Source organism: Alligator mississippiensis, chromosome 6 (assembly GCF_030867095.1).
Source record: "Alligator mississippiensis isolate rAllMis1 chromosome 6, rAllMis1, whole genome shotgun sequence".
NCBI lineage: Eukaryota > Metazoa > Chordata > Crocodylia > Alligatoridae > Alligator > Alligator mississippiensis.
Window position 1 is genome coordinate 92,205,117 of NC_081829.1, and position 22,020 is coordinate 92,227,136.

The window sequence follows — 22,020 nt, forward strand, 5'->3', positions numbered from 1 at the left end:
CTAGGTTCAATTAAATGAATTGTGTGAATGTAACACTTTAACTTCTTAAACACGGCATCCTAGAAATTCCCAAGTTACACACCAATTCCTTGATCTGTTCTAGCTGCAATCCAGGTTTAAAACAGACCTCATTTGTTTTAGCCTGGGCTCTGATTTGTGACCCCTTGGGGTTGGCAGTGCAGAGGTTTAGTGGATTTTGCAGAGCTTTTGAAGGATTACTCCTTAGAGGTGCTGGCTTCTACATTCTGCTGTGACCGAGAGTTGACCTTGAAGATACTGCCTTCAAAGACAGGTGCACTAACAGTAGCAAAGGATGTCTATGTTGTTGATCAGCACAGATTTTGAGGAAGGACTAGAAATATAAACAAGACCTATGAAACCTAAATGGCTTAAGCACTTCGCAGGTTAAAACTGGAGGGTTCAAATGGGCTCCCTTTGAAGAAATATGAAGCAGCTTGGTCTGTGGTACAAAACTGATATTAAATAACTAACCCATGCTATCAAATGTTGGTATGATCAATACCTGATTTTAGGAAACTTCTTATTGTTTTCTGGGCCTATAACCATGCTGATTTGTGCTCCGCAGGAAGGGGTTAAAACACATACATACATCTAATGCATTTACCAGGTTGATGCTTTAGGACCAAAGCCTGACCATCCTTCCTTTGCCATTGTAAGTTAAAGCTGACTCTTTCTGAACCTGGTGTTATGAATTATTGTAGCCATTGAATAATATGCAGATCAGAAGTTTAACTGGAGAGCCTTTCTGAAATGTGATGTGCATTGTTTAGTGTTCTTTGAGCGGGTTCTGTTTTTCTGCAGATAACTGCAAAACCTTAGTCTAATTCCTAAATTATAAGATGACCTCATACTTTTTCCTGAAATAACACTTTATGATAAAAGCTCCGTGGATTATTAGTCAGTAAAATTACTGTACAGACATTGTATCACAAATCATGTGCACTTTTAAAAAAATTCACTACTAAATAATATTAACGAACAGTTTGACCAGCATTTTGTAAAGCTAACAACCCCCCTCCCCCCCCCCCCCAATCCTCAGGGTATTTGATTTCCTGGACTTTTAAGAATTCCTAACAAACAGGATGCTCCACAGTTGGTCCCAGATTTGCAAAAGTTAGGATGGGAGAGTGTCTTGGATTTAAAAAAAAAATCCTTCATTCAGCATATGCAATGAATAAACAACATGTTATGGGTCATGTTTTGTTAAATAAGTCCAAGGAATATATTTCTAATTTTGATTGATTTCCAAGCATCTTTAAGGGTATTTCAAGCTCAGCAGGGGACTCTTGCTGGCAGAAAAATAGTAAGTACATAATTCAAAACATGTTAAATAGATTCCTTCAACTTGGAAATTTTATTCATTTGGCTCTTATACCTGCCACATAAGATCCTTCAACCACTCACACAGCTTCGTAACTTTGCACTCGTGAATAGTCCCATTTACTATGAGATTAGGGATATAGTTTAAAAAACCTAAGCACCTAAGATAGTTCCTTTCAGTAGCAGCAAGCAAAACAATTTACCTTTTCAGTCTGGCTACTGATCAGTGTATTCTAGCAGGAGCTGTTGGAGCTGCTTTCTACACTGCCTGGCTGCCCTGTGCATGTGTGCACATGCACGTGGGACTCCCCCCACCCGATTGCCCTCATTCTGCTTCCCACTTCCCCCAGTCCCATGCAGCCCCTTACAGGCTGGAACTCTGTCAGCCTGCAAGGAGTTTCCTGTGTTTTTCTCCTTTAAAGGAGAAAATCTGTGATTTTTTTTTTTCCATGTTTCCCCCGATTTTATGAAAGGGTCACAAACATTCTTGCAACTCACTTTTGGGTCATGACCCATGGGTTGAGAAATGCTGCTCTAGAGTGTCCAAAGGACTCGTCAGACTAGTTGCACAGGCATATTATAAAGGTTCTGCCAGAGCAGTAGAGCAAGCATCATGGACTAGATCACAGGAAGATGCTCACATGTCAGCCTAGGTGTTTGGCAAAGTCAGATGTGGTTGACTCCCAAGGTTACGAAGATGACTAACTGCTGCATGTAGACACGAGCTATGCTGAGATTAACTTGCTCCCCTTGCTTAGGTGTTGTAGAAGTGAATGCCACTGAGATGACACAGAATTTTATGTTGTCATATATTTTAATCGTTATAATATTATAAAGCCTAAATCTGTCTGTCTGTAACACTTGATTTGTACTCTGATTAGCTGATGGAAACTGCCAGTCAGAGTGCTTCAAGCATGGGGGAGTGCCACCATGATTCTGAAGTCGTGCTGAGGACCGGACAGAGAGTGGACAGGACCACTGCTGAGGACCAGACAGACCCTGCTCCCTGTAAGAGGCAGAACAGCAGCAGCACGGGGTGTTAGGTAGCGACACTCCATCTTAGCCCCCTCCTCCCCGTCATTCTTGATGGGCAAGTGGCTAGTAATATTATAAAAGCCTTTGTCTGTCTGTCTGTCTGTCTGTCCATAACGCTTCATTCATACTGTGATTGGTTGTCTGAAACAACCAATCAGAGTGCACCAAGAGTGTTCTGGACAGGAGGTGGCAGTGCGGCTGAGCGCCGCCATGATTGCGGGGATGGAGCAGCCCCGGGGGTGGGGAGGGAGTTTCTTGCAGGTGGTGGCACAGGGTGCTGGCTGAGGGGGACAGTGGGGCAGGCTTCCCACCCCCCCTCCTCCCCGGGGTGGTGGGTGGCTGTGCTGCGTCCCCGCCCGCCCCCCCCTGTCATTCCTGATGAGCAATTGGCTAATACTTTAACTAAGTTTAGTGTTTTCTGTTATTCTGTACCCACACAAATAGCACACAGTATAATGGGTATTACTTAAATTTTTAAAAGTAACAAGTCCTTGGGAAATGATACTGTTAACTTCATGACTTATGCATATTTGGAAAAAATAACTTTAAATTAATAATCAGGTTAAGAAAAAAACTAGAGGAAGACCTGACAAGTCTGTTAAGATTCTCTCAAATATACAGTGAAAGCAGGTGTATCTTAATATCTAAAGTAGTTTTTGGCTGTATTATATTTTAACAGTTGATATTTAAAGTAGTCTCTCAATTTTTAAAATAAACTGAATTTTTATAAGTAGGGACTTAATTTGTGGTTTCACAGAAACCGTGAAATCCTGGACTGTCCATGAAATCAACACCAGAAAAAAAATGTTGGCAACCAGTGGTCCTCACTGCCAGGAGCAGGCTGTGAAAAAGCCTTTGTCTTACCACAATTTTAAGTAGGTCCCTGTTCATAAGCTGCACCTAGACTTTTCAGCTGCTAAAAGGTACCTGCCTCTGACCTTTATTTGTAAACCCTGTTGCAAGCAACTAAATTGTCACTGAACACGCGTTCAAAATTCATTGTTTTGTTTCATTCATTTGCAAGGAGTATATTGTACTTGAATGGCAAAATACAGCTGCCATCATCATTTCCACTAAACGCATTAGGTGGAGGTTTCCAATGTGAGGAGCAGCAATGAAATGGTGACAAATGTTAGTATTCCTTATTTACATGCTGGTAATTTGAATGCAAAAGTTAACACTGCACAGTTGATGAGTGGTAGGAAATCACACTTCACAATTCAATCTTACACTGCAAGCAGACAGAATTTGAAATACAAAGTGATATAACGCAGGCTTCATTATGAGGAAGGCTAGGAATCTTCTTAAGTTATTCTGGTCAATAATTGCATTTGTAGCAAGTCTGCAGGAAATATTGAATCCTCAAAATTTAGCGTTTGTTCCTCCCCATATATTTGTATTGTTGCTGTATAAATTCCTTCTGTTTCCCTGCTGTAAATCCTACATGTTATCTACCATTACCAAATACTGGCTTCTGTTCAGTCTTAGATTTTGCTTTTGATAGAGGCAAGTAAGTTGATTGCTCCTTATTTTTTTGCAGCTGTTTGTGCATGTTATGCTGGAGGGCATTAGTGGTAGCAGTCAATCAGACCTGGTAGAAGTCTGCCACTATTGAACATTATACATTCAAGCATAATGAGGATGCAATGAAAAGTCCCTTTGCTTACTAGTAGCTGGGACAATACAAGTCACAACCCAAGCCACTGGCTAGCATGGCAGGGAGTGAGCAAAAGCAAAGCCAAGAGACCCCGGGGTCACCCTGGTGATGGAGAAGAGGTGGTGCCAGTGTTGGGAGGCAGCAAGGAAACTGGTGTGTGAGGGCAGGTTGTTTCCTGGAATGGCAGAGCTGAACTGCTGAATTAGGAAACTACCTCAGCTTGTTCAGAGAAATGGGACTCTTGGTATTTACAAGAGCGCACCAAAGACATTTGATTCCTTGTCATCAAGGCATTGCAACTTGTCTCCTGAAGACTGACCAACAGGTCAGCCTAAAAAGGCCAGTGGTGTTTCTAGAGTCTTCACAGTGAATTGTCTGGACACGTGCAGAAGCATTCTGAAACGAAGAGGAGACAACATTGTGTGACCAGCCACCTTGGGGAAGCTGGCCAGCAAGCGCGCTCGGCTATTTGCAATCTGTGTACCTGAGCTTTGCTGTATGGAGCAGTTTCTACATCTGGTGATTCTGCAAACATTCATTCTGCCAACTCCTTTCTGAGAGGGTGGCTGTACAGTATTACAGACTGAGGTAGAGGGCCATCTTCAAGCAGCTAGATGCTTCTTTGTAGGGTGTGAAGCTGGCAGAAATGGGAAGCTGTTTTCTCACCTCACCAGGTTGCTGTGTAGAGATGTTTTGCCAGTTGTGTGTACAGGCTGTGTATGGACAGTCAGGGCTCAGCAATGAGGAACTGTGTGGGTTATTTTTTTTGACTGAGTGGGAGGAGGGTGATAGCCTCCTCCGACTCTGGAAAAAATGTTTATGGGCGGTAGCTGGAACGTGATCCCATACTCCACAGAATGATTTTTGTGTCTTTGTGCTTGTTCCTAACGGCAAGTGGACTCGTGTACTATAATATCAGTTACTATGGAAGCCCTGGTTTTTGCTATTTGTGTGAAAGTAGCCACTCTGATTTCTTTTTTTTAAATGGAACTAAACCAGTGGTTCTTAAGCTTTTTAGACTCAAGACACCCCTCAACAATGCCAGCTCTTAGTTTTTACTGATTTTTGAGTATCGAAAAATAACAGAGCAGGGATTTTTCTGTTGCAAAGAACTCGGCCCACACCTATGGATTTCTATTTGAAATCTCTAGGTTTATCCTGTGAATCATGTTGCAAACCTAGCACTGCTAATAACATTGGCACCCTTGAAAGGAGATCAAGGCACCCCAGGATGTTGCAGCACTCTTGTTGAGAATCACTGAGCTGAGCTCTGTCACCTCTATGGTTTCACCTTTCAGATTGCAAGAGTTACTAGAAGGTAGGAAAATACACTAATTAACAGTAGTTAGTATCATAGCACTTTGATTCTTCCCACCCTCTCTTGAAACTCGATGTAATCAGTAGCGTGTCCATTCAGCAGACAGAATGCTAAACTGGGCAAAACCCTGGTTAAACTTTGGCCAGAAGCAAATTCTTTCTACCCTGTCCTGAGTTTTGATTTCCAATTGAATCTTTCTCTCCCCAGTCCCTCAGGTTGGTTTATTTTATTTTTTTTAATCCTGTCTCTTTGAAGTTAACACTGTCTACATTCTCTTTCCAGATTCCTGAAAGGAAAGGATGGAAGTGCATAGGCCAGACATGCAGAGTGTAATAGAGGTAGTTACCTTGCAAGCCTTGGAGAGTGCCTCTCCCAGCTCTTCACAGCATGAAAGTGCTGACAGAACTTCTGACGGGAAGGATGGTGCAAGCATTGCTGAAGAAGAGGATCCCACCTTGGAAAGGGAATCTGAGTCATTGCCAGCAGCCCATGGTTTCACAGCTGTTGACATGAGGGGGGATGGGGCCAGAACTGAAACGCTGGAGCAACAGCAGCCTTCACCTGATCACGGAGGAGGTGGGGACTGCTGTGCTAAGACTTCTCCTGAAAGACGAGGGGAAGGCTCTGGGAAACCCGAACTCTTGCCCAGCAGGGATTTTGAACGACAGGTTTCGAAAACGAATGGCACAGAACAGTCCCTGATGGAGTTATTGCAGGAGTTGAGAGAAGAATCTGACTTTGTAAAAAAATCTAGCGATAGAATTTACTCAGAAAGCCCTTATGATACAGACTGCACAAAGAAGCTCATTTCCACAATACAGCAGTCTTCATCGCAGGAGGCTTTGTTGGAAGAAATCGAATCTGAACTGATAGCCACCGATTTTTCAAAAGAGCACAAACTCCCGAACGGAATGAGGAAAGGGGAGCGGGCCCTGGCAATGTTTGACAAATGTGTGCAAGACAAATACCTAGAACAGGAGCAAACCATAAAGAAGTGAGTATCTGACTAATTGCACCACAGATACAAGTGTGCGTAACCAATTTTCTCAGTTGTGTGATTTGTTGTGGAATTATGACCTCATGGCATGTGCAGTTTCGTGTCTTGTTGCTATTAATACTGCTATGACTTGATGTAAGAGGTCTTTAAAGATGCTCTGTAAATGCTGAGTTATTTTTACATTTTATGTTTTACATTTTTTGTACATCAGCGTAATTAAACCTTAAACTTCTGGTCAGGTGTGATATTTTGCTAATCCTTAATCTGGAATCCTTAGTCAAATAGCCTGGCATGCCAGTTAATTCCTCCAGATGAGGGGTGAAATGAAACTTTTGTTAAGTGTGAGAAAACCAATCCCATGAAACCTTTATTTACTCTACCTCCTTCAAATTTAATTGAAAATCCTATTTATTAAGACAGCAGTTTTCAACCTGTGGTCAGCAGACCCCCCTGGGGGTCCACGGACTGATTAGGGACAGAAATTACATATAAACTGGGATAAGTGGTTGGAAACCAGTTCAAATCTATAACAGAACAGAAATTTAGTGTGCATAAACTGGTTTCAAAATGGCTAAAACCAGTTTAAGACAAACCTGAATGGGTGTAGTGTATCCGACTTCACTGATTTAGGTTAAAACGGGTTATTGAACTTTTGTCCCAAATCCCTTCCAGATTCAATTTAACTCAGTCCCCCGTATCCTAGGAGGAATTGTATCTCCCCTGCAATTGCCCTCCTTGCAGGGTGGGTGGGCTAGGCTTCGCCCAAGCTATCTGCTGTACTGCGGTGCATGGGCCTGAACCACTGCATTTCCAGAATCAAAAGTGAATGTCTGTTCACTTGCTTATCGGTTCCATCTATGCAACTTAGACTTAACCTGCAAAGGTTGAATCGATTCAGCCTCAGGCTTTTTGACTGTCTGTACTTAGCCACTATGTCTGAGTTCACGAAAGATGACTGTGATCAATCAAAAGTATGTGAACACCCACACTTACAGTTCAAAGAGGGGGGTCCTCACCTCCATTTGAAATTGTTTTAGGAGTCCACAAATAAAAAAAGGTTGAAAACTGCCATTTAAAATTAGAAGCTTCCTGTACTAGTTTGAGATGGCTTTGGCTTTTCAGAAAGCTGGAAAAGGACATTTCAGTTCAGTTTTCAGAAAACTGAAGGTTTTTTTTAAATGTAGAGTCCTTAAAGCGTCTGTGTATAGAAATAAATTAGCACTTTACTGGATGATGCAGGAAAGCTTTTGAAACTTAAGTTTCTGAATATCAAAGTTTGTTGTGATAAATTTTATAGTCAAATTGTTAACTATTTAAAGGGATGAAGAACGTTTAAATGTGGATTCTTTCAGGTAATTCGTAGATTTTTTTTGCTTTCATTTTTGGCTTTCTTAATGTTTTCTCATTACATAAGAAGCATTTGATCATTTGTAAAGCATATCCTCTAATTTTAAATTTATTCCTGCTGGCAGGGCTGAACACAAGGGGTTTTTGTAATGTGTGGGCTTTTTTGGTGTTTACTTCTCATGGGATATACTGTGATATGTAATGGAGAACTATGTAAAAGAAAAGAGAACCTCTATTGAGAAATTCCCATTCTGTGAGAAGATTTTATAACATTGCCAATTAATCCCTAACAAAAAACATACCAAATTAACCCCTCCTAGAAAACACTTAATAGAGAGCACGACAGCATGATTGTGATTCGTGTACTTTGTACAAGCAGCAATGACAAGGAATGAGGAGTGGGAGCTGGAAGTGGTGGGTGTGTGGATGGCCATAATTCCTAAGGATTGTGTATAAACAGGTTGATTGGGTTTAACCTGTTTGTTATCTGGGTGGTCATTCACTGTGTAAGCTCCGTTACTACCGCAGCTCAGTGTCCTGCCCTGGGAGCCTGTCATTTTCTTAGAGAGACAAGTACCATTACTTTACTTCTCCCTCTTGCATTTCCAGAAGAGCAGGGCATGCTTGCATGCTGTTTGCTACTCCCGTAATGGGCCTGCCTGTGACGACAGGAGACTGCTCTGGGCGGTAGCTGGTCCAAAGGGCGTTCTGGGTTGGGTCGAAGATTCCAATCCGCCGAATCACTGCAATGCTGCCCCAGAAATGGTCTGCACTTTGTATTGCTGGGGTCAGATTTAGGTTATAGGCAGGCATCTACAGCCTGACACAGAATACATGAAAAGCTTTGTGGGTGCTTGTTGCCCTGTACCCTTGGGACCAGGCTGCAGTTGATGTAGCTGTTATTAAATTACCGTATTTACTCAAATCCAAGGTGAGGTTTCCCCCCGAGTCAGTCAGGGGGAGTGGGAGGGGGAAAAAGCCTCATCTTGGATTCGAGTATGAGCCTGGGGAGGCAGTGGCTCAACTCCAGCTTTGGCCCCAGGCTGGAATGGCTTGTTTGGTGGAGGAGGGGCCACTCAGCTAGGGGAGACTGGAGGGGGCCAAGTGGCAGGTTGTAGGGGGAGGAGGAGGTGGGCAGGGACCAGGTTGGGCTGGAGCCAGTGTGGGGCCGTCCTGCTGCTGACTGCCACAGAGGAGCAGAGCTGCAGCAGAAGGGAAGGGGGGCAGGTACAGGCACAGGAGAGCAAGGGGCGGGGGGATGTATGGGGAGGCAGGCAGCAGTGGGGGGACAAGGGGACGGTCTGACCTCTTTCCCTCCACTACTATTTTTCCCACCACAGCAGTGGGTGGAGATTCATTTTTAAGATGACCTTCCACTAACTAGATTCTATACATGGAAAATTATAACAGATTTATAATTTCCCATGTCTAGAATCTAATTTGTGTGGGGTTGCCTTAAATGTGAAGTTGTGATGGATTGGATACCTATGGTAACTGTAATACAGTAGAATTCCCCTTGAAACAGCTGCCAGACTGAGTGCTCAGTTCTGTTCTGCACTGAGGTTCCCGTATTTTTTCTTTGCAGAAAGGAACTGTGTCTTATTCTGGGCCGCTATTTCACACATAGAGACTGTCAATGCATATAAATAGTCTGATTTCTTCCCACTCTTCCCCTGGGCAGTGGGATGTTCCCACTGCCGGTATTCAGCCAAGTTGTAGTGATTCGATGCATATTTTATATAGACTGGATTAGCATTTTGAAAAGAACCAAAATTCAGTTTTCAAAGAGTCACTGGAAGCCAGTGTAATTTAGGAGCCTAAGGGTGCAGCTACACGTGCCATTAAGGCGACTTATAAACTCTGGCCTAGTTTGTGCCAGTGTTTATCACGGCACCTTAATGGCACGTGTAGATGCTGAAACTGCTGTGGTCTAGGGCGCATGTGCAGATGCTGCACCTGGGACTGCAACGGTTTGATCCAGGTCAGAGCAGCCTGGGCTCCAGGTACCAGTGTCGGCAGCCGAGGGGCTGGCTGGGGCATGAGGGTGCTAAAGTGTGGGGTTGGGCAGCAGGCAACCTCTACTTTTGCACCCTGGTTCCCCAGCCAACCCCAGTCACCATCTACACATGCACTTTGGTACAGTAAGTAACTGCGCCCTAAGATAGTACTGTCCCCGATGCTACTATCTAAGGGTGCAGTTAATTAATCTAGTGCACCCTAATACTGGCACACATGTAGATAGATGGTAATGCTTTGCTGCAGAGCTAACTAGTCAACTTGCAGTAAAGCACACTTGTAGATGTGCCCTAAGTTGCTTAAAACCAGAATGTTACAGACATTTTGATGGCTGAAGATGCAGAGGATGGCCCATAGGATTTTAAAACGTCCTTGTGAAGCCTAGGTGCCGAACTTCTACTGATACCAACTGTAGTCACTTAACCTGCTGAGGTCTTTCTGAGAGTGCTGCTAGGTACCTAAACACTTCAGAAGGGATGGTCCATAATACTGCAAATATTGCTCCAGTCGGTTGTTTGTAACCTTCTTTCACATCTGTTCTGGAACGCTGTGGTGTGAGGCCATGAAGATCAAGCCAAATACGCTGTTTAGACTGCAGCTTCAGTTCAGCCTTCAGCTTGCCCTACTGCAAAGAAGAACTTGTTATAAAAAGAGAGCTGCCTGTGGGTAAGAGTCTCGATTATGGCTTTGGAAGTCTCAATTTGGTTTCTGGCTGGGACAGGTTTCCTTTGTGAGCAAACCAATTGCTTGCTCTGTCCATGCTGTAAAAATAAGGTAATATCGGTGTTTGCATTGATATCTATATTGTGGCTGGGCGTTTCTGAATGTGTTGGAAGTTCCCGGGAACTAGAGTGACAGGAACAGTGTAGCTAACTAGAAAGCAGTATTTTACCAGTGTTTTAATTGCCCAGTGACACGCAGTTGTTGGCTTACATTCATACCAGCCAGAGAGTGCAGCATCAAGTGCTTTACTGGACAGGGTGTTTATAAAGTCCTTGTGCAACTTTAAACCTTAATAACTTTTGATATACATATGATAGAAGCAAACTGTAAACAGCTATTGAAAGCATAATTCATAAGTTCATTTTAGCATAGTGTAAGCCATGCATAGGGTAAGGATCACAAATGCAATTCATGAAATCACTTAGCAACAACTGGAAAATATTTTCTGTGAGTTGGAAAATCATATTGAATATCATGAAAGGTGGCATTATGTTGAAGTCTAGAAATTTGAGCTGTATTATGTTAAAACTTAATGAATTATGCTTTGAATCATCATTTACAGTTTGCTTCTATCCAAAGTGTATATCCAAAGCTATTACAGTTTAAAGTTGCACAAGGACATTATAAACACCCTGTATCTAAGGCTCTGCCAGCAGTTCTTGTAAAAACCTTGCATAAAAGTGTTTATAGAAAGCTGTCACAGCTCATTCTAGGTTAAAATTTACAGGTACCTAGGTTTTTGGGGATCACTTATTTTTGTCCTCTGCACACCGAACACGCCTATTTGATCCTTTCTTTGTAGGGCTTTATTGGTATTGCTGGCTGCAATTCTAATGGGGTTCTAAAATACACCACATTTGCACAGCATAGTTCCCCCCCAGTTGTGGGCTTCCATGTTTCATTCTCCTTTTCCTTGTTGCATACAGGTTAATTAAGGAAAACAAAAAGCATCAGGAACTGATATTGGAAATTTGTTCCGAAAAGGACAACCTGAAAGATGAACTGAAAAAACGAACAGAGACAGAGAAGCAGCACCTCAACATTATTAAACAGGTACAGCTAGCACGGGGCTGTCTGACCTCTTCCACATGCTGGCAATAAGAGCCTCTGCCTGGCACTGAGATGCACTGCAGAAACGGGCCCAGTATTTACATAAACCTCATGTGAAACACTCAGGCTGTCTCCTTCCATACTAAGGAAACTGTTTATTGAAAGCTTATACTGTCTTTATTTTCAATAGTTTTTGGGTTCAAACTAGGGAAGTGTTGAGCACCTGGAAGTCAAAGGGAGTTTCAGCTATTCAGTATTTCTTGGGGTTCCCTGTGTTTAATTTTGGTGCCTTAGATTCCCACTGAAGACCCTGTATTGCACACAGTTGAGTTTCCTCTTTGCAGTAACTGCTGAAGCCAGAATTTATAATCAAACAAGAATAAAACCCCTGTTGGGAATGTAACATATGCTGCATTGACCTGAAAGGGATATTCCTGTCAGTTTTCTGCAATGTCATTTTAAGCTACACTTCAAGAAATATTTATCTAAGTTTAAATGCTATAGTACAGGGGTGTGAAAAATATGACCCATAGAGTTATGCCATCCAGCAAGCTGGTCTCCTTATGGGGTCAGAAATTGGTTGGCAGGATGAGTGGTGCCAGTGTTAATTGTCGTGGCTCTGTGGGGCTAGATGAGTTTGACTTCTCTGCTTTAGAATATATAAATATTTTGTTTTCAGTAGTAGGCAGCAATCTTAAAGTGAAAAGTTAAGTTATAATTGGAACTTCTTTAGCTGTTAATGTCTTACAGCATTTTTATAATTGATAACAATAGTAAAATCTCACCGTATTATGGATTTTCTGCCCTTTGGAGCCAAATATTTTACTTAAGCTGAATGGAGTACTTTCTCTGAAGGTCTTAATGTGGTTAGATTCCTTCTTAGTCTGTGCAAGAATATCTGCCTTTTTAGTATTTTGCTATTAAACTAACCAGGAAATGAAAACCCAAGAAAATAACTAGTAAAAGATTATGATCACTGCTATATACGTATATTTTAGAAGACACTCTTCAAAATGTTGTTTAGGTCTACAACTAATATATATTAGTCCTCTGTAGTGACCATACAGTCCTCCGCCGTGTTGTAAAATATTCACTCGAATATATATATTCGAGTGAATATTTTACAACACGGCGGAGGACTGTATGGCAGACATTTCCACTTGTTCTAAGCTATCACCAGCTAAAAAGAAAAACATCCCTGCTGTTCATTGGGTTGCGACAGCAGCCTTGTGATGAAGCAGAAGGGAGTGTCATCCTGGATGTCACTGCGTGCTTATAATGGGATTATCTGTTAATGCTGTTGCTGTTGTTTCAGCATGGATTTTTAAACAGACTGTAAATGTGTTGTAGTGGTGTGGTATGATATCCAAACTACTAACTTTTTATATTAGTAATTTAATATACAACACTACTGTTAGTGTTAGCATCCCAGTCATGTCAGATAGCTGTCTGTTAATGTCTTTTTTTTTCTGCTCAATTTGTTGGGCATTCTCAAGTGCTGTGGCAAAGTCATGTTCTCCAGTGCTTGAAGAATGCATCACACTACAGGAGCCTCCTTTGCCTTCTGGACATCTCTGCAATCTTTCTAACATACAGAATATTATTAGACAGAGGGTTGAAAAGAAGATGGATTAAAAAAGTTAGAAACTGAAACATATACTCCTGCCTAAAGCAACAAACAGCTTACTTGTCCTTTGTTCTTATTTCCTTGTTATCACTGTCTGATGGTGTGAGGATCATGAGTTTGCTGTGATAGTTCACTTAAGTGTGTCATAACAGAAAGTAGTACTGATAAGTGAGCATGCTACTTTGAATTCTGTTTCTTGTTTTTTAAGCCAGCTCTTTAATGTTTCACATTTTGGGGAAATTTCAGAAAATATTACTTTTTAATGAGTTTAGTCAAATACCTTTTGACACTGCAGTTTAAAATGGCACTTTTCAGCAACGAGAGTTGTAATATTTATGGCATTTAAAAATTTAAGCCTCTTTTTCTTCTTTCATTCTCCCCCTCTCTTTTTATAGAAGTCAGTCTTTGGAAAATAATTTAGTCTTTTCTCTTTGAACAGAGAAAAACTATACAGTTCTGTACTGTGTGTTCATAACTGAAGTAACTAATATTATATGTGCATGCTTGCACAAATGCATCAGTTATATTTTATTTGCTAGGCAGTGATTCAAGGTGCATCTTAAATGTATTGAATTTGTGGTGTCATATGTCTGGTTCTTGCTTTTAATGCAAACCTAAGCAGCTGGATTAGAACATAGGGCCTAATTCTGAAATCTTTGCTCCTTTATGTTATCCTTGCCAATAGACTCCATCAGCAGAGAGAGAGATATTAGTCCAAATCCCTCTTCCTTTTCACATAGTAATTTATTCTACCCTGATATTTTCCTTGTTGTTTTAAAGTGCTGTAACACCTAATTTAGGTGAAATGTTCCTATCTTTCCAAAATTTGATTGAAATCTTTTTTCTTGTCTCTTCTCTGATTACTCAATGATGTTTGCTTTGCAGTTAGAAGCGAAAATAGAAGAGCTTAATAAAGAAGTTAAAGCTGCTAAAGACAAGCTTATAACCCAAGATGCCGCAGCCAAAAATGCTATTCAGCAATTGCATAAGGAGATGACATTTCGTATGGACCAGGTATCTTAGATTGATTTTTAATCACTGAATCGCTCATTCAATTTTCTTGGAAATGTTTGGCGGCCTCGTCATGTTAGAAATAGATTCCCTAAGATTTCCAAGATGCACTTTAACCTTTACTAGAGTCCTTGACACCTAGACTCTGAAAAGGCAGAGCATCTGTATGTTTATGTATACAAAATCCAGGCCATTAATGCTATTTTAGTTTCCCTATCTGTGAAATGATTTTCATTGATTTAAATCTGCTTTGTATTGGTTCGAGTTGTCAGCAGATTTCAATTAAAATGCACCCTTTAATGACTAATTCCAGGTTAACCATTTAACATCATTTGTTGTTGCTGGTAGGTCATCTTTTTCTCTTAATATTGCACTAAATCAGGGGCTTTCTCCACGTTGCATGAATTTTAGAATGCAATTTCTGCTTCCTGTTCTTATGAAAATTTAGTAAGTTTTTGAAAATAAGATCTCTGTGATTTTAAACAACTAAGTAGACCTTGTTTAGAACATCGTGGGGAGAGATTTGGCACTATTTGCAAAAATGTTTTCACTTGGAAGCATCAAGTGTGTATGTTTTTGCTTTTTATGAATACTCAAATATGCTGAAGCTGTACCAGTCTGCTGATTATGCCCTTAAAATAAGATATTTAGCTGTGGGCTTGCAGACATTTAAGATATGTACCTAATATTACAAACATGAGTAAGTTACATTGGTGGCCTGAATGGGCTGATACCTGGTTCTCTCCAGGTCACCAGTTGCTGTAGGCAATATTATAGTACCTTGCCGCTAGGTGGCAGGGATGCTATGACAGCATATTTGCATTTAAGCAAGCTGTTCTCCCAGGATAGAATAGCAGGGAAGGAACCACAAGGGTCCAACCTCTGCCCAGGTGGACAGTTCCTACAAATACTGAGTAGAGCTACCTGTACACCAATAACATGCACTGGTGTAGAAGTACTTCTTATTTTCCTAGGGCTACCTTTCCCTTGAGTAGAATAACATGTACCAGCACAGGGCTGCATATTGTGTGTATGCATTACAATTACACTGGTGTTCAGCCTGATCATGCTAGTGAAAATGTATATCTGCATCCTCGCCTTCAGCGATAGTTACTGCATGGAGTACTGTGTATGTGTATTGCCCACTTATCAATGCTAACTGCAAAATGCATTATTAACGGAATCAGAGTAACAATTTTAAAGGCAAACAAGAAATGTGAAGAAGCGCGCCAAGAAAAGGAAACCATGGTGATGAAATATGTTCGAGGAGAAAAGGAATCATTAGACCTCCGGAAAGAAAAGGAGATACTTGAGAGAAGACTGAGAGATGCAAACAAAGAAATTGAAAAACACACTAATAAAATCAAACAGGTTTCTCAGGAAAAAGGAAGACTGCACCAGCTCTATGAAACCAAGGTATGCTAGGCATATTGTACAAGACTTAAAGAACCGATTAAAAGTACTCTGTGAATAATCTGGACCTCACTTAACATAATTATGGAATGAAATGTGTTTTACTGAATTCATATCTTGGTAAAAAGATTCATTTTATGAAAGAGTTTTCTTTTGGGAAAAAGACTATTGTTCCTATTGTCATCTCCCCGAAATGCCTTCAGATAATTCTCTGAATGGAGGTCTGTAGGATGCACTAGTTTCTTTGGCAACAACATGAGAAACCTGCCTTGTAGGCAGCTTCTTCTACAAGCCATGATGAAGGGGTTTAAATACTGCAGAAACTCGTTTAGGATTTTCTGTGGTGTCCTTGCTGTTTTGTTGCTTTTAAAAATTTGCTTAGGTGGCGAGTAGCGAAGAAACAGGATTTATTCAGGACCAGTTCGGAAAGCCTGGAACTCATTTTTGGAGGCCAGTAACAGGTTGCACCCCAACTGCTTAGATCCTGCAGTGCCAGGCCCTTTTTTAATATTCCACACAAATGTCTGAAGAAAGGTGCAATGAAGTTTCCTACAGTCTTATGTCTGAGCAGTTTCTGTTCACTGTGAGCAAGGAGGAGAAACAAGAGATGCTGGCTCCTTTAAAGTACCAGCTACCCAGTAATAAAGGTTTAATAATAGCTTTAAACCACAAGTCAGCAACCTTTAAGGTGTGGGAGGCTGAATGAAGGTAGCTGGGTTCAAAGGTGGCTCCTGCCACCGGCCCTCTAAGCCACTTGTTGCCACCCTACCTATCTTGGCTCTATGCTGAGGCTGCTCTCATGGCCCCTTACTGCAGCTGCTGCCACTGCTGCTGCCCTTTACCCTTGCCACCCAATTCCTGTCATCACCAAATCCTGCTAGCCACAAATTTAGTAGTGAAAGAAACAACAGCTGTGATAAGAGGGTGCGAAAGAGAAAGCAGAGGGCTGGGACAGCAGCAGGCAGTGCTGCAACAAAACTGCTCAGGAGCAGAGGAACACGACTGCTCTCCTCTACTGGAGAACCGCGGCCAATATCTGGCCGGTAGAGATGGGGGACAGTCGCTTGGTGGAACAAATCCATCCTGTGGGCCATTGGTAGCTGACCTTGCCTTTAAACCTAGTGGATTTGTTCATAATGTTGTTTTGTGGTGTGAGCAGTCACAACACATGTTGTTCACTGGAAAAGGAAAGTCAAAGTAAGCTCACTGAAACTTGAGGAAATTGTGGCTTCAGGTGCCTCCTTTTAAGTATATTTCAGTGGTTTTCCTGCCTATAAAAAGGAAGGGATCTGCTCAAACCTGCAAAAGAAACTTTAGCTGGTAGGTCTAACTTCAGGTTTACCTGTGACAGCAGCCCTGAAGATTTGCAGTGTTTATGCAGCCCTCTTGTCATGCTTCTGTAAACACCTTGGGTAAGGTAAACTTGACCCATTCAGGAATAACATTGCAGTTGCTAGGAGTCTAATATAATGCACGGAGTATTTTATGACATGTTGGTTTGTAGATATTGGTATCTAAGGTCATGCCAACTATGCTTTGGCAATTCATGCTATTGATAGGAAAGGGAGTGGTTTGTGTGGAGTGTTTTTTTTGCTAGCATTTGCTGTTACCCTGCACCACATGTACTTAGTTGCATATAAAACACTGGTGCTTTGTTAGCGTTTTACGCTAACTATTGTGCTGGCATAAATAGTATATAAAGTACAACCACAGAGTGGTTTAAAATGGACTATTTTCTTTTTTCCAGTATTGATCTGTTTTATGTATCCAGTTATGCAAGGATTCCATCAGTTCTGTACAAAAGTTTTACCAGTCCTTAAGTATTTAGTTGTATCTTCTTGCACCTTCTGGTTTTAGCTCCATGGAACCCGCATCTGTCCCCTCAATCTACTGAAGGAATAAAACTGCACCTTTGCAGTCTTCTCAGAAGATCATCAAATTTAGGTTTTCCTGGACTGTCACAGTCCCCAAGGAAACCAGTCTGCTAGCAGTTCCCTTGTATTTAAATCAAAGGGGCAGTAGTGAAGAGGCCACCCCTGACAGCCCCTAAATGTACCAGCAATGTGTGCAGACAGGGATGCACTCTCACTAGGGGAGCTCAGGCCTAAACATTTGAATATTTACAAGTTAGGGGCTAAAGCGTTATGTTCGTCTTTCAGGATCATAGCCTTAAAGTTGACAGCTTGCACTTAGAATAAGACTAATCATACATGAGTGCTATAGCTATATAAACACTGGAGGATCAAAGTCTACGAAATAATACCTGTGTTCTGTTTTGGTTTAAGGAAGGCGAAGCTGCTAGATTGAGCAGAGAGATAGAAAAACTGAAAGAAGAAATAAACTCTCATGTTATCAAAGTCAAATGGGCCCAAAACAAATTGAAAACAGAAATGGATTCTCACAAGGTTAGTAAAGCACTGTCCTGGAGTAAGATTACAATGTGCCCCTAAATCCATCTGTAGACTGTGCTGTCTACAGGTGGATTAAAGAAGTTTCCAGTTGAGAAGCGAAATTGTGGAAGGACAGAATAGAATATATCTGGAGTGGGTTTTTGTTTCTCTACGATTGCCAGAGACCTTTTACTTCTCTCTCTCATAACAAAATCAAAATTATACACCCTGCAGCCCCTGCTAAGAATTTCTTGCCCTTCCTATTCTGAATTTACCAGTTCAGAATCTGTGCACGATCCAGGTTACCGACACTTGTCAGTCTAACTGGGGAGAAATAAGAGCAATTGGAAACTAGGCTTTTGCACTTGGTTCTTTTTTACATGCACACATACTGAAAGGAAAGAGATAGCCATGGTAAAAGGTCCTTGCTTTGAGGAGTCTAAGATGGAGAGGATGGGCTGTAACATCTATTACAGAAGAGGAAAGTTTTCCTAGATGCATGAGTTTTGTTTGCAAAGGATTTATCCCCTGTTGTTAACTTCTTTTTCAGAATTACTGACTTCACGTTGGCTCATAAAATGTATGTTCTATCGATGAGAGACTTTCACTTGCTGAGCTGTCTGACTCGTGCTGCTTGCTGGTTTTTGAGGGCTTATTCTGGAGCTCAGGGTTCAGTAGTGTAGATTGAAATGTTTAAAGCAGTCCAGGGGATTTAAATACCTGGCTAGAAAATCTGTGTTTGCTGTCAGTGAATAAAGACAAACAGACCACCACATGAAAAAGGGAACACTCAAAAATTTAGCAGACTGACTGAGGTGAACAGACAGAGTTTTAAGTCGGCGGGGGTCAGCCTTTTTGGCAGGCATGCCAGAGATTAGCCTCACACCCTCCCTGAATGCCACTCATATCCTTTTTCTCTGCCTGATCTGCTGCTCTTCTTTCTGCTGCTTGCCCTCTCTGGCACTGTGCTGCCCATCTTCTCCCTGATCTGCCACGTGCCACTCACAGAGGTGCCTGTGCCTCTTTTGGCATGTGTGTCACAGGCTAACCCTTCCTACAGTTTTAAGTAACTGTCTTTTGTACCAACTGACAGGGTAATTTAAGTAAAATTTTGATAGATTAGATGAACTGGGTCTCTTTAAAGGACCCAGCTGTTACATACGGATTGAGGAAGACTCAGCATGATCCTTTAAAACCTTTTAACACCTTGAGGAGGATTGCTGGAGGCGGCAGGGCAGGGGATGGGACATTTCTTCTGTCCATTTTTTTTCATACCGAAGGCAGGGAGGGTTACAATTCAAATATGGCTTCTTACAGAAACTGGTGAAGTCTAAATCATGATGTTGGCTTAAAAATCGTGAGATTTTTTTCGAGTCATTAGCTACAGCTTATTTTTATTTGCTTTCATCTGATTTATAATGTTAAATTTCTCTACATTCATAAGGCCTGGAATTTTTTTTTATTTTTTATTTTTAAACAAAAGCTAAGGGTTTTCACGTTATCAGTCTCCATCAATAGCTGCAGTTGTTCAAACAAAATACATTGCTATTTGGAGAGAAGTTGGTCACTGTGGAGTTGAAAATATTTGGAAAAGAGCCACATTTTCTTCAGTTAAAAACTTTGTCGTCCTTGGCAGGTTCAACCCATTATCCATTTCTGTTTTTCTAGGAAACTAGAGACCGACTCAAGGATGCAACAACGAAGTTAACACAAGCAAAAGAGGAAGCAGATCAGATACGGAAAAACTGCCAAGAAATGATAAAAACGTACCAAGTAGGCGTGTTTTCTTATGAGGTGAAATTTAGCGTGTTTAGCATTTCATTTTTCTTTTTTCTATTTGCCGCGTAACTTGTAATAAAGTGAAAGATTACTGTGTATATAGCACAAGTGAGATGACATGTCACTTTATATGCAGGTCCAAAGATTAGGTATGAATGGAAAAGAAATAGGGAGGCCAGTTTTGAGGCCAGCTTTGGGGGGCAAGGCTCAAAGCTTCTATGTAGCAGTTTTGCAGAGTTAGTGATATTAATAACGTGCCCATAAAATGGGCAAAGAGTGGCTGTTTTAATGCTCCTAAAATGAAGTGTGCTTGTTTCTTGCATTCCTGTAGGAGTCGGAAGAAATTAAATCGAACGAGTTGGATGCAAAACTCCGTGTAACAAAGGGAGAACTGGAGAAACAAATGCAGGAAAAGTCTGACCAGTTGGAGGTAAACACGTTGTGTTGCTTAGAGGCAGCAAGGCTTCTCTTCCAAGTTGCCCAGTGCTTCTTATGATTAGAACTTGTTTTTAGTTGCTTATAACTTTGCCAAATATTTACTCTGGCCGAATTCTGCGTACCAGGTATCTGCTGCAGGCTACACTTTTTTGGGGGGATGTTCCAGCTAAGGCAATTCAAGCATTTCCAAGAACAAAGTTAGAGGGAAATGACCATTGCTTTTTTGAGAAGCTATGGGGCCTCCATGGTTTGAAGAAAGGGTTTTGGTGTTGCCTTTTGCCATCACAAATTTGGCAAGGCTAAAAGCATCTAGGAGGGAATCTTGGTTCTCACCTGCTCAGCAGAGACTTGCTGCTTTAGTAGTAATATTCTCTCAAAAAGGCCAAACTAAGGCATCTGGTTTCAAAGGTGTCAGAGGTGGCTGTTGCTACTGCTGCTACTCCACGTTTCCTGTTGCCACCCCAGCCTTCCCAGCTCCTGGCTGAAAGCACAGTGCTACTCTAGGTTTGTGGCACAGAGTGCTGCCTTACAGACAATGTTCAGACTCTCCTGCCTCAGATTGAGGCTTATTGTGATGCTCTCCTTCTTTACCAGGTACATCATGCCAAAATCAAAGAACTGGAGGACTTGAAAAGAACATTTAAAGAGGGCATGGATGAGCTGCGTACACTGAGAACAAAGGTAACTAGAGATTGTTGTAGCCACAGGTTGAAAATGGAGTATAAAACTTTTGGCAATACATCAGATAGATGAAACACAGTCACTGCATGTAGTCTCACCATATACGTTATAGAATGAGGACTTTGTAGGATGAATTCAAGGGGTCTGCATTATTTAGGAATGGCTGATCTAGCCAGTGTTTCTTGGAGTGTCATTGAGCTGGTACCTCTCGCTGTCCCTTTTTTTTTTCTCTGCCACATTTTACAGCAAAGCTATTAGGAGTACCTGAGTAGGTTTTGAAAACGACTGATGATACTGTCTGTGTGGTGTATATTTATGTAGAACTGCACTATATGCATCTTTACAAGCAGCACAAATAGAGTTTGTCCTAACTGGCAGAAGAATTACACAAAGGATTAGAGTTCAACTGTGTTTGGGTGTTGTTTGAAGGCCAATGAGGGCCATAGACCACTGCCTCATAGACCACTGCCAAATAACTCATCCTGATCCTGGCTAGAAGGGGAGCAGTGCAGACCCCATAGGGCTGGTCCTTGGAGAAAAGGGTTGGGAGGGCATGATGTACGTTGGCTTTGTTAATAGGAGGAAGAGGGTGAAGTTAAGGAGGCTTGATTCCTTGATGTTTGTAGAGTTATGAAACTTTAGGGAAGATTGTATTGCCCCTATTTATTTTATTTAATTTGGTCCTTTTAAGCAGCTGATATTTATAGCTTTCTCATATTCATATGACTAAAATTAATATTTAATTTAGCTTTTGAATCCAATTATATGTACACTTCATGTTCAAAAACAGGAAGGCAATACTATACTATAATAATTAATCAGAACTTTAGACTGCCATATAAAACTTACCAGCTCTGAAGTTTGCTAAGAAAATAAGCTTATAGTTTCTTTTATCTTCTACATTTAGGTGAGGTGTCTAGAGGATGAAAGGTTGAGAACAGATGATGAGTTATCTAAGTACAAAGAAATCATTAATCGGCAGAAGGCTGAGATTCAGAATTTGCTGGACAGAGTGAAAATTGTTGATCAGCTGCAGGAACAACATCAAAGGTATACATTAAAGTGTGGATTTAAAACAGACTTCCCTTAAATCTGCAGCATGTTTTTGTTTTAAAAATATTTCTGCCTTGGTATGTATTGTACTTGGGTGTCCTCAGGGAATCCATCCTGTTCCAGTAGAGCCCCTTGTAAAACTTC

The 22,020-nt window shown here is 41.3% G+C and overlaps 1 protein-coding gene across 5 annotated transcripts in view; it reads left to right on the plus strand.

The window, feature by feature from the left end:
- The window catches only part of CCDC186 (coiled-coil domain containing 186), a 48,470-nt gene that overhangs the window by 7,686 nt on the left and 18,764 nt on the right, over positions 1-22,020 (plus strand). For 2 of the 5 annotated variants that reach the window (XR_009463137.1, XM_059730136.1), the window contains exons 2-10: positions 5,634-6,345; positions 11,361-11,487; positions 13,997-14,125; positions 15,326-15,538; positions 17,821-17,940; positions 19,594-19,719; positions 20,036-20,134; positions 20,737-20,823; positions 21,731-21,873. Coding sequence is in view for 4 of the 5 variants with exons in the window: in XM_059730136.1 (XP_059586119.1) it covers positions 5,651-6,345; positions 11,361-11,487; positions 13,997-14,125; positions 15,326-15,538; positions 17,821-17,940; positions 19,594-19,719; positions 20,036-20,134; positions 20,737-20,823; positions 21,731-21,873 (1,739 nt within the window). In the remaining variant the exon portion in view is untranslated. Of the gene's footprint in view, positions 1-2,222; positions 2,385-5,633; positions 6,346-11,360; positions 11,488-13,996; positions 14,126-15,325; positions 15,539-17,820; positions 17,941-19,593; positions 19,720-20,035; positions 20,135-20,736; positions 20,824-21,730; positions 21,874-22,020 lie in introns of all 5 variants that reach the window. The other 3 variants (XM_059730137.1, XM_059730138.1, XM_059730139.1) reach the window with 3 other exon arrangements.